We start from the raw sequence: 16725 nt of genomic DNA on the forward strand, positions 1-16725 counted from the left end.
GACTGGTTCAAATACTAACCAGTTTAGTATTAAATACGCTTGTATACCAAACCACGTCATGATAATAGCCACATTTTAAAACATTTGTCATCTTGTCGGTGGCGCAAACAAAAAAAAGCTGTGTTGCTCCGAATGCTTGGAAAATCTGTTTGATAGAACTCGTTCAAGGCACTTTAAAACGCTGTATTCAAAGGTTACTTTATTACACAAGGTTTTTCCACTTATTCAACAACTATGTGACAAACAACACCAAGCACATTAGTTGCTACTAGCGCAAATACGGTTGGGAGAAAGAAATTCTGTGAAATTTAGTTACGGGAAATGAACGCTTTTAGCCTGCTTACATTTATGTGTCTTTTAGTTATTTCATCTGGCTGCTGTTCTTAGCACAGGAAAGAGATATTGCGCGAAATTATAACTCGATATGTTGTTTGGCGTGTGACTCTACAATACAGATGCTCGTATTGTCATATGACCCATTACACACTGGTCTTTACTTTTATTTGTTGTAGAACACCAATGACGTACGTATCAGTCGCTCGTGTTTTACCTTCTCGTTTTGTAAGTGGACGTTCATGTGGTATTTACAAGAAGTCATGTTCTTCGTCTAGTCCAGTGTCAGAATTTGCCAAATTTGTCTTCTAAAAATGCAAAGTTGCTGCTATCCCTCACTGTTAAAGAATCTTTATACAATAATTGTCTTCAATTTCTCTTATATAGCGAACATAAAGCGGTGGTCTATTCGTTACGGTTGCTGAATGGAATGGATTTGTGGGACTATATGCCCATAGTTCTTTCTGTAGTATGCGTTTATTTGCGCAATGACAAGAGCTTTGATTTTCAATTAAACAGCGGTTTATTTTATCAAGCCCACTCTTGTACACTGACTGGCGTTTAAGTAGGTCCAAAAAGGAAGCCTACACATGTAGGCGGCATTTGTATGACTGAGATGTCAACAGTAACTAAATAATTGTGTGACATGCGCATTGGAACAATTACTGCATTCTACTGACTCATTAACGGCATAGTTAAGCGCGATAGAAGGAAGTTGTCTTGTGGCGGCTGGTCGCTCGCTTAATATAGGGTGTATACAAAATTGTGTGTGTGCCACTAGTCAGGGTGAACGAAACTATGTGCAGAATTTGCCCCAGCCGAAGACTACAGTGCTATAACACGCTTGGTTTTTCAAGCGTAACCGTCTTGTTTCGTCACACGGTACATATAATCGAACAGAGCGCGATTGTGAAAATAATGGCTTGAAAAGGTAGAAACGATGAGTTATTACAAGGTAGCTTGTTGTACAGTTCCGGTTGTGTGTCCCTAACATTTAGCATGGTATAGTCATCATAGGTCACTGAAGCGTTTGTTGTCAGTTTCGCTCAGGGCTGGTTATATGTTGTAGATGTTTTGTCTTATTCAGCTTTGTATCCTATTGCTTGTGTCTGAGATAACTAGTGCCCAAGCACAGCATTTGTTAATTGGTGTAAATATTTAATTAGACACTGTGCTGGCTACAGGAAAAACTGAAATTAAAGAAACATATAAAGCCTTGTTATCTTGTGTGTCGTTATTGTTGTTATAATCAGGTACAATGTACTGATTCAGGGAAAAAGTATTGACGTTTTTAAAAATATCTGCGACTACAGCATGACTGAATGGGCCTTGTGGCACATCGAATGGAAAAACATACCAGACTCCGAAATGCTTGGCCAAGCCTACTAAAAGGCCAAAAAAGACTGGTATCTACTCTATGCCTTAAAAGGAAGTCTGTTTTGCATTTTGGAGCCGTTAACACATTGTGGAGGCATGTGCTATGCCATCGCCGTTGTTTTGCCTTCTCAGTCTGCTTCTTGCTGCTGATTCTCCTCAATTCAATTATTTTATCAAGCCAGTATATGCAAAGAACTCGATTAGTTTTTAAATCCAACGAAGCAGAAGGTCTACAATTTGTGCTCCCTCATGAGCAAGAGACTGCACAGATTCAATCAAAAACAAGCTTTCGACTGAAAAATCTAAAAACCATTGTACAAAACTCCAGCAATCCACAAAAAAGTAGGCATGTTCTTTCCAAACTGTCGCCATTCATGACAGGTTTGTGATTATGGTTTTGTGTGGTTCCAAAAGAATTCGATTTCTAGTGGGAAATAAATTTAAGCAGTTGAATGGGTATTTTATGAGTTTTGCCAAAAGTTAAATTTGCGTTTCTTTAGAAGAATTTTACTGGTCTGTTTGATGACTGGCGCTTAGTCAATAGCAATTTGTTTCATGCGTTGACCTTACATTTTGTTCTAATAAAAACGGATCATGTTACCAACATTTCCGATAAATGATTAATGTACTGTGTAGACTTACTGCGTTGGAGCAATTCGTACAGTACCGACCGCTTGTAACAGTTGCATGCCATGGCCCAACTTCCCACCGTTTTGTGATAAAGTGACAACAAATAGGGCGGATGTGCGTGGCCCGATTGGTATTATAGCAGCTGTAGTAATCTATCGAAGCTCGTTACCAAACGGAATAAACTACAGTGGCAAACGATTTAGTTTGTCTGTTTCTCGGCCGCAACATAAAAAACGATTTGAATTAAACTGACGTATACATCCTTTGGCGTGCGAATACCAAGCAGTAATCTTAATTTTTATTCTGTGACTGGCGTTTCCCCCGCGGCTCATGGTTGAAAAGAGCATTTTTGTTGACCGAACAATAGCTGTTAATACAACAAAACAGTTGTCGCGCTTTGTGATGATAAGTACGGTGAAAATGTCAAGTCACAAACCGTTATTAGCGACTCACATGAACAAATGTTTTTTCAAAAAAACTTTCATTGCATCGAGTTCACTGAAATCGTGTTGTTTTAACGACACAGGAGACGAAGTTCGTGACAAACGACCAACTGCCTTGAACTTTATTTTGAAAGACCCTGCAGTAAAAGTTATATTGTCATTTGGATGTGAACCCACAACCACAACCACAACCACAATTATTTGTCTAGAATACATTTAGCGTGCTTGCTAGCGTTTAAACGTTTTTCAATTTTCTGCAGACTTTATAGAGACTACGAAGAAAGACATCAATCGAACCATGCCGACACCACATGTACAACCTAATGGTGCCAATGAACGCAAAACGAAGAGTGAGGTGTTCAAGGCCTTATGTCCGAAACAACCGCCAAATTTAAGTGGGTGAATTCGTTTTGTTGTGGCCCACTGCGCGTTTAATTACCTGATCGGCATAAAACATTTTTTGGGGGTTACTACCTACTATTCAAGCAAGCCTTTGAACTTAGTTGATGAATGTTCAACATTACTGCCAATCAACACAAAACGAACTGTCAACAGAGAACTTAAACATATAATGTTTACCTAGCAAATAATACAATTTTACTTGTACCTTTTGGTCGCACCAAGTCCGGTCTTGCTGTATAACAAATCCTATCTAAAGTCAATATAATTTATGTGCTGTCTAATGTCTGCTGACTCCAAAACACGGTTTCTGACATTTACGGGTTTCTTGTTACGAAAATAGTTTAACTCAATGATAAAACAGAAAGCTGTTTGGTTTTGAAAGGGCATGTGACATAAATGTTTTTGTCCAAATAGTCGGAATGCTGGATTTTCGTTTTAATGCAACCCCCCCAACGCTGAAACAAATACAACAAAACAATCCCAAACTGAAGATTGGGGGATCTTTTCAACCAGAAAATTGTGAATCGAGACATCGTGTGGCCTTTATCATTCCCCACCGGGGAAGAGAAATGCACTTGCGAGCCCTCCTTTGGCACAACAACCCAATATGGCAAAGGCAGCAACTTTACTACAAAGTTTACGTTGTGCATCAGGTTTGTGTGGGATTTAAGTTCGTTGTAGGTTTTATTGACAAAAAAAACTAAGAACAAAACTGTACGTTCGCGTTATAACAGAGCGTAGTATTTTTGGATCATAAGTTTTCTGCGTTGAAGACAATTTTAACACCACTGTAGAAAACTGTACGTATTCAGCGTTTAATTTCCTTTTTTTCCTAAAATTTATCACATGAGTCAATTCAATGTTTTCTATGAAGCTTAAGAATATTTTTGCTTGTTAGGCCGGCGACTTGCCCTTCAATAAAGCGAAGTTGATGAACGTCGGTTTTTTACAAGCAACACAGGAAGATACGTATGATTGTGTTGTGTTTCATGATGTCGATATGCTACCCGAGACCGACCAACTGCTTTATACATGCCAGAATACTCCAAAGCATTTATCCGTTGCCATCGACAAATATAATTACAGGTTTGAAAATTTTATAAACTAAAAGCAATAAAGCAAGTGTCAGAGTTTAAAGAGAGCTTAAGTTTTTTTGATTAATGTTTGCTGAGTTCCAGCATGTAGTGGGGTGGTCATATATCTTGACATGCGAAAGTGTGTGTGATTGTGGCCAACAAAAATAAACGTCAACAAAATACAGTTTAAATTCCTGCAAAGTAAAAACGTAACAAACATACGTTTTCTAACAATTCCTCTTGTGATATGGGTTTATCGAGCTATGTTTCTGAATGCCTGTCTGCTGTGGTCCTGGGAAATGCGAGTCCAGTTAAGAAAATAGAATGCGGATCTTAATATCATCCCAAAAGGATTCGATTAGATTTAATTTTTTATCTTCGTGGTAGATTGTGATAATGTTTCGTATAATAATCATCACACAGGTTACGCGCCCACGACATTGAAGTGATCACTTTAAAGAATGATGAAATTTTCTTCCTCAAAGCTAACTTTTATTCGTGATAAAGGTAGAGTTTGTTATGATAATCCTGGGTATGAAGCAGTATATTAAACTTTACAGTGGTTCACTGTTTTTTTTTGTTCAACTAACAAATCGCTTCGTGACCTGTGTATAACTTCCTCATGACGTAAGCAGCTGGGCGCGTGGGCTATATTTCCGGTAATAACTTCGAACTGAGGTACAACACGCATAGCAACATTTTCAGATTAACCTTATTCTAGTTATCATTGTTACGTACAACGTTGTATTCAAAGAAATATGAACAATGGTCACAACGTCATTATTGTCCGGAATCTCTTTTCATGGGGCTAATGAATTCTTAGGTAGCGTCTTGTCCAGCATCTAATTTCAAAATGTATAGCAACGATAAGCAAAGTGGAACCAATAATATGAATTGTGTAAGTTGCATACAGATGACCACTGTTTCGACCTATGATTTCGACCACATCAGCTGCACTTGTAGGTCGAAACAATGGCCATCTGTATCCAGCTTACACAATGTATAGCAACGGTTGCTTTCTCGCGTGAAACGACTTTGTTTCCAAAAGGTGATTTATTTCCGAGTGTTTTCGACGCAACATCTGTGTTCTCACGTGATTTTTAGAAACCCCCAATTGTTTTTTCCCCTTCAGTTGCGTGTGTTAAAAGTGTATCCAAAACTGGTCTTGATATAATAAATATTGGTGTAGTGTTTGCATCAGGTTTTCAATTAAAGTCAGCTTAGGAAACACAACAATTAGAACTAACGTGTGACTTTATGTCAAATGTACTGATTAATAGGATTTTTCCACCAATCGTAAATAATATTGTTAAGACCCAGCTGTAGGCTAACATTTGTCACATAGGTCCCAACATCTGTGAATTTATTTCTGCCGCAATCGATACAATTTGTTTTCTGGCAGACTCCCTTACTCGTCAATATTTGGCGGCGTCACCATGGTAACCCCCGCGCAGTTTTATGACGTCAACGGATATTCGAACAAGTACTGGGGTTGGGGAGGAGAAGATGACGACATGTACATGCGTTTATTCGGGATGGGATACACAATTAACCGACCTCCCCTGAGCATGGGCAGGTACAAGATGAGTTTCCATGCGAGAGATAAGGGAAATCGTCAAAACTCTTTAAGGTAAGTGTTTCAACACTTAGCCCACACACTTAACACCGCTTGACTGAAACATACCGGGAACTCGTTTGTAGCAATTCTATAAAAGGTTTATCTATAAATAAAAACTCTTTGAAAAAATATGTTGAAAAAGCAGAAATCGGTTTTGTTCGTTCTGGTTTGTGTTGTAGTAGTTTGATGGATTGTTGAGCAAAACAACATGAAAATTACTTTTTGTCTACGTATGGCGAACATATTTAAAACGCTTACAGAGTCGAAACATATCTTGTTTCCTATCAAACGTGTTGTGTGTGGCCCGAGAGTATCGATCTACTGCTTGACGTAAATGTTAAACACGACTTCACTACAAGTGCTTAATTGCAAATATTTAAAATAGATTATGACTACGATGTTGTCATTTGTAAAACTATTTATCCGCTAGACGGTGCTGCTGATCTATTGTAGTTGATTATCGTTCTACCGCCACCCAGCCGTGCACTGGATAGCATGGGTTCGAGTACTTGGCTTGGTTATGGCCGATAAGACATTATTCTCAATGCAAAATTTTATCGTTGTGGAATATAGCATTGCCATGAAATCGTGACGTCAGATATGACAAATTTTAGACAAAATTAAATGAAAGTGAAACTTTAAAAGTATCATCAGTTTCATGCATAATGTTCGATTTGCTAGACTGATGCAATGTCAAAGGAAGGACTTAGTGGTTATAAAGACACCCTCTTCTTGCGTCATTAATACATATTTAATCAGTGTTTCCCACCACCGGTCCGCGTTAATATAAGTTAGTTTTGCATCAATGAATATGTGTTTTTCATTACTTTTCATCTTGGAGTTTACAAAAGTTTTTTGCCGTATAATTTGTATGGAAACTTTACCGGTGAGCAAATGCTACAAGATTGAAAACCACAACTGGTTTAAAGCGCAGACTGCGCAGCTACGAACAGACTGAAATCGATAGTTTCGCTTGATGGATCGATTAAAAAAATAAGTAGTGGAATTGTAGAATACCAGATGATTATTTGTTTCAATACTTGACTTAATTTGTGAATTACTTTTTCATATCTGTGCTGAAATACAGTCAGTTGAATTAAATTGACAATCTGCAAACTTTGTAGATTTGACATGTTGTCTGATTCATCGGTGCGGATGCATGAAGACGGTCTCAACAGTTTGCAATATTCCATCACGAAGGTGACAGAAAGCAAGCTTTATACAAACATTACCGTAGACGTTGGGACAGCTTTGCTGCGATGTAAACCAACCTTGAGCGAATTTTCATGCAACGTTGTTTCGATATTTTGCGAATATTTAAAATTATTCTGCACCAACTTAGAGTTTCTTTCTACTGATGACGGCACGCTTGTCTTGTGATGTCATTGTTTCCGACGTACGCCCGCCGTGACGTCATAAAATAAAAGGTGTTTTGTGTATGTGCGTTTAAAGCCACGTTAAACGATTGCTTTTTTACACTTGCCGAGTTCCCGCAACGCACTTTGCGGATGAAAATGCAAAAGATATAAAATTACCATTGCAAATATGGTTGATTTCGGCACAAGAACAAAATACGAACATCAGAGGATTCTACATCGATTTTGCATGATTCCATGACGCTTGCCTTGTTCTTAATACTGTGATTATACTTGGGAGCTTCAAACTGTTGATAGTGAGATAATAAATTAAAAATCGCCTTAAATTTTGCGTGTTTATGCAAAATAGATCAAATACCAAAGTTTTTGCTCCACTGTACTGTGTTGTCTGCGTTGTATTCATTTACTCTTCTAGTGTTTGCGTTTCTGAACTATTTCCGCAACAAAACGTCACAAAAACTATTGGATAAATTCATAAAAAGGAAATTTCCTTATACAGATGAGATGGCTGACACCAACATAGTATTTCGCTGGTATCGATGGAAATTTGTACAAAATTGTTTGACATTTAATTTTTCATTATATTTCATATGTTGCCTTTCCAACAAATCTTACTGAAGCATCCTATAAAAGGAACAAATTACTTGTTAACATTTTCTAATATCACATAGTTACGTGTTGTTACTGCTTTATATGTTTTATGCAGCTTGTTTTGTTCAACTTACACCCATTTGTTTGCTTGCGATGATGATCGAGAATATTTATGTAAACGGTTTTGGTTTTTCAAAGCTTTGTTTCATGAAAATACAATTCCTGCAAGGTGGGAATTGGTTTAGTATTTCTATTTGGTTCAGTGTGTTTAACTATTTTGTTAATTCATTTTCCTAAAAGGACATTCTATTTGAATAAGACAGAAACTGAGGCCCGCAGTTCCATGGACCAAAAGTCCCCAACCCTTTTTGCACTACGGACCTGTTTAAAGCAGTTAGTACAAAATACAACATTAAAAAATAAGGATTATAAAGTGCACGTGAGTTACCACTCTCTAAAAATCTGTATCAGAGGGTGCTTGGAAAAAGACAGTACCACGTGAAAGTTCCTGGTGGCTGGAGTTAGTTTGCGTTGTTGCTCGCATGTAAAGCTTGTGATAACCTTAAATTATGACCAGTACCAAACGTCTTATGGACCGGCGCGGTGGCTGCAAAGACATCAGGGCAAGTTTGTTTTGATTATTTTCTTTTTTGACAACTTCACAACAGGCAAGTAACTCATGAATCAATCTTGGCGCACGACTTTGATTCATTTCTCTCTTTATTACAAATATTTGTGTATTTTTACTTCAAAGAACCTCAATAAATATCACTAGCAAAATAAAACATAAAAGTGATAAAAAATTGCAATAAAACCGTCAAAACGAAAGAATAAATGTATTACATGTGTTGCAGAGTAGCACTATTCCGATACTATTGTCAAGATAAATTTGATAGTTGGATCAGTTGAGGAAAAGGCCGCCACCTCTCCGGCATTTAATAATCCTGCGTTTCTTGCAACGAACACATCTGTTTGCCAACTTGCGAACTGGAAATTAATGAAAAAATGGTCATCCCTAAATATTTATTTTAAATAAAGTTGTATTTATTCAGTGATCACTGTTGGTGGTTGAGAAGAAAACACTTATTTCATCTTACGTGACTGCAAACAATTAGGAGAATATTTGAATGCCATAGATTTATGATTCATTTTGTTGATGACGGGTGATGAGGATGTTATTCTCAAATTATTCAGCGCATGCGGTTAAATATGGAGAAAATTCTCGTGAAACTCACAATTTAAAAGAATGCATTCAACTTTGCACATCTGGGGAATACATTTAAACTTGGACGGATTCCTCTTCATTTTGTGAGCTTGAAATTCGCTGACAATAAAATTAATTGCGTTTTTCTCTTCCTCATTAAATTCCCGGAAATCAATTTCCTTCACGTGTTCCATGTCGTCCGTTGATATTTTCGGGCAACGTTCCTTGTATTTCTGGAACGAAAGATGATGGTTGGTGTTTTATTTAAATACGTAATATATGCGTATAATTCCTTTAATAATTAGCTTTGGTTCGAATCCGCTCGTAATTACCGGCAAAAATTTAACTATTTGCATAAATATCTCCGGTTTTAAGTGGTTTGTTCCGTTAAATTGCAAGCTCAACATTTTTCATGTTAACCAAATGTCAATTAACTTGTAATTACGTTAATAGGGGAAATTACGTGTTTTTAAACGTTTAAAACCAACTCACCTTATTACATTTTGTGTAGTCGGCTGCAACAAAAAAAGTTTTGTTAAAATTTCTGATTTTGTAAAAAGTTTGAAATTATCGTCTATATACATTAAAAATACAAATCAAAGTACAACCAAAACACCACTTTCTTCAAGTAATTATTAACAACTATTTTATTTTGTCAAAAGAGCACTTACGATAACACACTGGAACAAATGAATCCCATTGGCCGTTTGTGTTGCACGTGACCATGTCTTTTCCAATCATATTTGTCCAAGATTTGCATGAAAACGTGCATACCTCGTCTCCATTTTGCGGATCAGAGCAATGCATTTTACCGAATTTCGGGGTTTTTAATTTCGGACATCCGCCTTAATTTAATTTATGCATGTAAATAACGAAACATTAAAATTATTGCTAAATGAATTCATAAAATAAACTGTGTAGCAAAACAGAAACGTACATAAACAGGCAAAACAAATGTAAAGGATAATACTGGATCTATGCTTAAACCAAGCTGACAGCTCTATTGATGTTTTTTATCAAAATTTCACCTTCAATCATTAATTTCTCCGACTGCTAATTCAAATAGAATCAACATGCAAAAAAAATATAAACTTACCTAAACATACTCCAATGAAAAGAGGAAAAAGAACAGCGGCATAAAGTTTCATTTTCTTTGGCGTTTAATCCTTTTGTTCTTGAATTCATTCAAAATCTCATTTGAGAATGCGGACGAGAGATTACGGCTCTATATTTATACACCAGATACAGAAAAAAAGGCCCGCGTTATCCGATGACGGCTGGGGAGAAAATCACTCTCAGACGCGTCCGCATCGGTCTTGTAATTCACTGTTTGTTCCCACAACACGAGCTTTGCTGGTGGCGTCGCGCGGCTACAGCTGCACAGGCATTGTGACGTCATTGACGCGACGTCGGCGATGCCTGGTATTTCGTTTTGTGTTCCGGTGTCCCTTGCATCAATGCGAGACCATATTTGTAGCAAATATCATTTCTTGACTGCACTCGGCTCAAGCACCAGGCGTCGTATATAGTAAAGGGTTAATTAACCAAGCCCAAGCTTAAAGGTGTGCTACCTGTGATGTGGTCCCGCACCTTCTGGGGCCCCAAGCTACAATTATTACTAAGAACTCATGACATGACAGTTTCACGGTGACTTAAGTTTTTGACGAAATACAATTGACCTTTATGACGTAACACACGGACAGTCGGGTAATTGACTTCTGTAATAGTGGCTACTTGTTGAAAATCGTCTTCTTTTGGTTAGTTTTACACAAATACTTCTAAGTTTGTGTTTTACTGTTGCTTGTTTATACGGAACGGTTTTAAATAATCTCGGTTCAATTTTTTTTAGATACAAAACAAGATCTATTTTGGCAAACATTTTTTAAAAGTTAACTAAACCACTGCATGGAAATCATTTCCATGTAAGATTTGCTAAAGTTGGTTGTGCTGGTGATGGTCTCTGTAAAGTAAGTGTTTTTAGATGTTTGTATGGAGAGTGACATCTCAGTGTGTGGTGACTCCTTGTGTAAATTACCCGGTGGAGTTTATGTTCGATATTATCCACCGCAACCCTACCAAGTACACTTTCTCCACAATATGACGTATCAGCTTTCATGCACAGAACACTCAATACCAGTTGATGATTAAATCGACCAGACAATATTATATAGTGCAGATAATGTCTGGCGTCGCATTTATTTCCCAGTCAACATTAAATTACGAAACCGTGCCAACCGCACATTTTTGTTGTACATACAGGATGTAAACTATACATCTGTTTGCAATTTTTAGTCACACCGTGCTGGTTTAACTTGTCATTAGCTCCATTTTTCAATTTTTAGTCACACGGTGCTGAAACTTAAAATTGTTAACAATTTCATTTTTTAACGTTGATGGATATATTTTTTGTTCGAAGATAAACGAAGCATCGCAATACTTCCACTGATGTGACCGGGCCATATTTCAACACCACTGTGACCTTCTTAAAGTTCAAGTATTGTTTACGTGAGTATTATAAACACATCTCCTTACTCGTTTCTATGATGGGAAACCATGGTAACATTCGAGATACTGAATCATTTTATGTGGCCTTTCTATTTACCCATGGTTGTCGTGGACGGACATGAGTTTACTCACGAAGTATTGGATAACTACGTTCGTTAGCTTCAAGGTCAATTGAAGTTTATTGACTATTTTACCTGCCAAGATTTTGTTGTTGGACAAAACATGTTTGATGAATGAATCTTTACAATGTACTGTGGTATCTTATTTATAAAGTTCGTTTCACATAAAACAAACATATACCGTCATAAAATACCTACCATGAAAAACAAACTGCGTATGTAAATTGGTTGCATTTTAGTAGGTGACCTTTCTTACACGTGTTTTAGTCAGCTTTACCGTTTGTAACCTTTGTAAATTATTGAAATATTTTTCATATATTGTCTGTTTAATCTGCAGGATGTGAATAACACAGGCATTTCCGCTTATACAAGACAGTAAACCAATTCCTGAGCTACCAAGCGTAAAATCTGTCTTTGAGTAACAATTTCCAATTTCGACTCCAACATAATAATTCCATCATTTACATTGATTACTTGTCGTCAAGTGTTTCAAAAATATTTGACTTTAAACACGGTCGTCACCTTAACCACGCGGGGACAACCCCGGTTTAAATGCCGCTTTTTTCTTTGAATTGATCAAATATCGTCTTCAAAGCGAATGTTGTTATCGAAATAAATTTAGAGCGCAAAATAAATTACGATGAGTCAAAAATACATTCGGAACACCACATACAAGTTGATTGTGACGAAACAAGACCCATTTTCTCGGTCTACTGAAGCGTAAAGTTTAAACACAAAACCACATATGAGTAACTTCCTACACTGAAACACATTCACAAACTTCTGTGTCCAATTATAATGTTGTGATTCAAACCATTCGTCGAGCACCTTATTTTGTTCTTTTGTTGCTGAAAAGCAATCCTCTTGTTTAAATATCTGATAAAATTGTTGCACATAAAGTGATTTCCCCAACACAAGTCCATTAAAAGAGTCTGTGTTGTTTAACAATGCCACTGTTTATGCAAAAATATAAATTTGAAGACCAACAAAACAAATCAAAACACGCATTCAAAACATAACATCAGTCGTTGTTGATTTTGTGTTTACTTTTAACTACTGTACTTTTAAATTACTTTTATTTTAAATTACAACTACTGTATAGGGTACAAGGGTTGGCATTAACTGCAAATTCCGCGAGCTTTTGGATTTGTTTGAAGAGAAAACATGGACACGTAATCCTGCAAACAAGTTGAATACATGGTTTGGAATGGTGTTGTGAGCTCGTGACTAATACAGTGTCAAGTTTCCATGGGAATGTTGAACAAGTAACATTAAGCGCTTATATTGCCAACTCAACGAAAACATCTTGTCCTTCTGGAACTTTTTGCTGTACAGTCACAATTTTGTATGATTTACCATCAATTGCTAAATTACTCAATACCTAAAGAATCTGAGTCCCGCCTACTCTTATTTCTACTAAGTCGTAAACAAAAACAACTCTTGGGTATAATATCTTGTTTTACTTTATTTCATCAACAAATCTGACGAAAAAAGCAGAAGTGACGAAAAAAATTATAACATCCATATGTCGTATTTACTCGATTGTAAGCCGCGGCTTATCAACTTTTTAAAACCTACTATTTGTGCGGCTTACAATCGAGGGTTGCCTACAACTTGTAATGTTACGCTGACATTATGTCTATAGTCCTGTGTTTCAATCAAATTCACCATTAACTACCAATAAGTTTTATTGCACATAGTTATCAGCGTATCTGACAGATTAGTTGACAATTATTGTTGTAGGACACCTAAGTTTGCCTTTAACATTTATGTGAGGCTTACAATCGAGGGCAGCTAATTTATTTTTAACACCGTTGCATGCGCGGCGTACAATCGAGTAAATACGATATTTTTGTTACAATTGAATCAATGTTAAAATTGCGACACCATGTACTTGCATGGCCTGCCAAGCTAATCAGTGGGTCAGCGTTCTAATGCTTCAATGACGGTACAATTTTGCCAACGCTCTTCAGTTGATTGATTTTTACCTCTTCAGGATTGCCAACCGTGTGACACATGACAATACAAGCTGTGGTGATTTGGATGTCAGTTACTTTATTTACAGCTCTTGAAAATCTTTTCCTGTGCATTTACAAAAAAACGAAGAGAAATCACCACCAGTTTCCAATTTAACTAGTGTAAATTAAATCAATAAATTTCGCAAACAACTACACATATAGCAAATTAATTTAAACCATTCAATTTTATCAACAAGTAAATAAACATTTTGTTTGTTATATAAATGGTTCAGTGCCCGGTCATGAATACATGCGCTTCGTTTAGAAGACATTCGTTGCCAAGTATTTACTGGTTTGTTTTTACATTTAAAGACAAACGTGTTGAAAAAATAACAATATGAAATAACAGATATGAAATGATGCTTTATATCACAAAACGCTTGTTTTCTGTATTCATCCGAACAGTGTTCCTCCGCGTCCGCACCGAATTCTTTTCTTCTTCTTACATCTGACGCACGTTTTACAGAATTTTCGCGCTGCAATGGAATATATTAAAATTTACATGGAAATACAACGGCTGTGTTGCACACAAACATCATACACACAAAAACACAATCCCACTTATTTCAACAAAAATGTTGTTAAATGTGTCTTCACAAATATGCGATTCGGGCTTTGCATCAACAAATAGTCCTATAACTTTAATTTAACACAATAACATATTGCATATAAAATAATCAATAAATAATCAAGTTTTGTTGCAAGCACTCACGTTGCAGCAATGAGCAGCTTACGTAACACATGGCATCTTGGCATTTGTAAGTAGCGCCTCTTATCATCATAGTAGCATTGTAACTCTTTTCCAAAATCTGTAGTTGAAGTCTAACTTCTTTTGGAACAAACTTTAGATAAATATTCGGATCGTAGTTGTCTCTTGTTATCTTCTCACAACGTGCGCCATCCTGTTTACATATTGTTTTACTGTTGAATTTGATTTGAACTTGAAAATAATTTGAAGTAAATGGTTTGCCCGATATTTTCGTCTCATTTTTTGTGAAAACAATGTTGCAAAAAAAACTTACCAATCGGCACTTTGAGTAGTCAGCTGCAAAACAACACAGTTATATGATAAATTTGTACAATAATATTTTAAACGGAATTTCACATGGTACAAAACATTTTAGTGCCAAATTTAAAAACTCAACAAACGTCACAGTAGATATTCACTTAGTTTTTAATGTTTGTAGTTATATTACCCAAAACAAATCTGACAAAAACACATTCTTTGTCTATTAACTTACTTAAACAAAAAGGTGTCTCATTGCTCCATTCTCCCTCCCTGCACACAATGCTCGAGGGTCCAACAAGATTTGTCCAATTCGAACATTGGAAAGTACAATTGACATCGAGGTCATGGTTGATCGAACACGACATGTTGCCGTTTAGTGGTGCCGTAATTACTGGACAGTTGCCATGACCCGCTGAAAAAACGGTGTTAAGCGGTGAGATTTAACATAGTTGTCAAAATAAAAAGTTTCTAATCTCTTTTATAATCACTTTTGTTATGAGAAATAATTCAATACGTTGTAATTCTAAATTTGGAAAATAAATTCTGTTACCGGATATTGGTGTGCAATCTACCAGGGGTCCAGCCCACCCGCCAATTTCAGGACTGCAAATGGATGTTGGTTCTCCGGCCAATCGTTCATATCCGGGTAAACACGTCATGGTGCACGTTGTGACGTCACCCACTGAAAAGCAGTCCACTGTGGCGTGTGCAGGCTGCGGATGGTGTTCGCATTGTCCTGTTCCATATAAAGACGAGACATTGGTCTGAGTCGCTGCACGACTACCTCGGGCTAAGACAGTTTTGCGAAAACGGTAAAACTGCCAATATCTTACAAAATATTTGCCAACCTTTCTGCCATAATTGAGAAATCTAATTGTTTCTCACATTAAGAGAATCCTCAGTTTACTTCGAATACATTTGAGAAACATGTTTGTTTCACGCAATTGAGGAAATCATATTTTGATTACCCTGACTAATTTTGGAAATGGAAGGCAACGAGTTTGCACATTTGGCAGTGCATTGAATTGTCACCAAACAAAGAGAACAAGCAACTTACCTAGTGCTTTCGCCACAAACACAAGTAGAAACAAATACTTCAGCATTTCCAACCAAAACGTAACCAAATCTGTAGACACATAAATGGGTTTAACGAGACCACTGGAAAAAACGTGTCAGTCAAATAATGCTAACTAATATATTGGAAAATATGTTTTCTGGGTTAAAATCTATTGGCTTTCGTGTGAGCCTAATATATTAGTTTCATGAACAATATCAATGGTTGAAATTTATATGATAGGTAAACTTAATTCTTTTCTCAAAAGAACTTGCGTTTACTTATTTCAACAACACAAAACACACACAAAAAAAAGATTAAACAAACTTTCGGAGTTGTTAAGACACCCCTCAATCTAAAATAATTATTGTTCAAACATATCAGAAAACAAAAGAAAATTCATTGAAAACGCCCACATGATGTGAACAACACCAAGTGGCTAGAAAATGAATTACTTCTTGCCAAATTGCACGCTCTGTCCTGACAACCAGTGAATGTCTACCTTAAGTAGATCCACTTTCGCAATCGAGCGGAAACTAGAAGTTTCCTTTATGACGAAAGAAATGGTCGAAAACAAGTGATGACGCACATACCCTCGACTACCTGACGCCACAGGGGTGACCCTTATTTCTTAATTAGGCAGACAGGATTGTTGTTGTGGTCAGTTTGCCTTTTTATAGAGTTTTCAACAATTGTAAAGTCGGAATAAAAAAATATTTTCCGCGAAATTCAAAAGTAAACAACTTTTCCTAAATAAAGAAATTATCTGATAGAAATGGAGGTATTGTGTCGGTTTAGTCCACGCTTTCTTTTGATGCTTTTTGTGGAATAAAATTACGTCATGCGCACCCCCAGTTAATCCCATTGCGTTCGTGTGTACCTGATTTGTGGCCACATCGCAAAAACTACTCTTATTTGTGACCGACAAAGTTTCCTACTGCTACCAGCTTGCTTGATAACTACAAAATAT

General features: G+C 36.7%; 3 protein-coding genes across 3 annotated transcripts; 1 reads left to right on the forward strand and 2 right to left on the reverse strand.

Moving 5' to 3' along the window:
* The first annotated feature begins 1266 nt into the window (after positions 1–1266).
* LOC145888595 (beta-1,4-galactosyltransferase 4-like) lies at positions 1267–8098 on the forward strand. The gene is made up of 6 exons (XM_082979372.1): positions 1267–2091; positions 3044–3178; positions 3600–3838; positions 4084–4271; positions 5664–5891; positions 7004–8098. Exons 1-6 carry the CDS (start codon positions 1656–1658, stop codon positions 7257–7259), a joined length of 1482 nt encoding a protein of 493 aa, XP_082835498.1. The 5' UTR covers positions 1267–1655; the 3' UTR covers positions 7260–8098.
* A 436-nt stretch (positions 8099–8534) lies between these two features.
* Positions 8535–10244, reverse strand: LOC145889457 (uncharacterized). The gene is made up of 5 exons (XM_082980412.1): positions 10147–10244; positions 9722–9895; positions 9543–9565; positions 9082–9283; positions 8535–8833 (listed from the first exon to the last, which is right to left on the reverse strand). The coding sequence occupies exons 1-5, from the start codon at positions 10196–10198 to the stop codon at positions 8748–8750; spliced, it is 537 nt and encodes a 178-aa protein (XP_082836538.1). The 5' UTR covers positions 10199–10244; the 3' UTR covers positions 8535–8747.
* A 3465-nt stretch (positions 10245–13709) lies between these two features.
* Positions 13710–16206, reverse strand: LOC145889317 (E-selectin-like). Its single transcript, XM_082980254.1, has 6 exons — positions 15759–16206; positions 15252–15437; positions 14934–15113; positions 14715–14737; positions 14405–14594; positions 13710–14168 (listed from the first exon to the last, which is right to left on the reverse strand). Exons 1-6 carry the CDS (start codon positions 15802–15804, stop codon positions 14086–14088), a joined length of 708 nt encoding a protein of 235 aa, XP_082836380.1. The 5' UTR covers positions 15805–16206; the 3' UTR covers positions 13710–14085.
* Positions 16207–16725: the final 519 nt, after the last annotated feature.

This window comes from Ascidia mentula, chromosome 2 (genome assembly GCF_947561715.1).
Source record: "Ascidia mentula chromosome 2, kaAscMent1.1, whole genome shotgun sequence".
Classification (NCBI taxonomy): Eukaryota; Metazoa; Chordata; class Ascidiacea; order Phlebobranchia; family Ascidiidae; genus Ascidia; species Ascidia mentula.

Bases quoted from the DNA above. Each gene is read 5' to 3' on its own strand.
- LOC145888595 (XM_082979372.1), top strand. From the start codon at position 1,656: ATGGGCCTTGTGGCACATCGAATGGAAAAACATACCAGACTCCGAAAT. The intron at 4,272-5,663 runs GTTTGAAAATTT...GTTTTCTGGCAG, and splicing joins ATCGACAAATATAATTACAG to ACTCCCTTACTCGTCAATAT. The intron at 5,892-7,003 runs GTAAGTGTTTCA...CAAACTTTGTAG, and splicing joins AATCGTCAAAACTCTTTAAG to ATTTGACATGTTGTCTGATT.
- LOC145889457 (XM_082980412.1), bottom strand. From the start codon at position 10,198: ATGAAACTTTATGCCGCTGTTCTTTTTCCTCTTTTCATTGGAGTATGT. The intron at 9,896-10,146 runs GTAAGTTTATAT...AATTAAATTAAG, and splicing joins TTTCATTGGAGTATGTTTAG to GCGGATGTCCGAAATTAAAA. The intron at 9,284-9,542 runs GTGAGTTGGTTT...CTTTCGTTCCAG, and splicing joins ACTACACAAAATGTAATAAG to AAATACAAGGAACGTTGCCC.
- LOC145889317 (XM_082980254.1), bottom strand. From the start codon at position 15,804: ATGCTGAAGTATTTGTTTCTACTTGTGTTTGTGGCGAAAGCACTAG. The intron at 14,595-14,714 runs GTAAGTTTTTTT...ATATGTAAACAG, and splicing joins ACTACTCAAAGTGCCGATTG to GATGGCGCACGTTGTGAGAA. The intron at 14,169-14,404 runs GTGAGTGCTTGC...ATTCCATTGCAG, and splicing joins AAGCTGCTCATTGCTGCAAC to CGCGAAAATTCTGTAAAACG.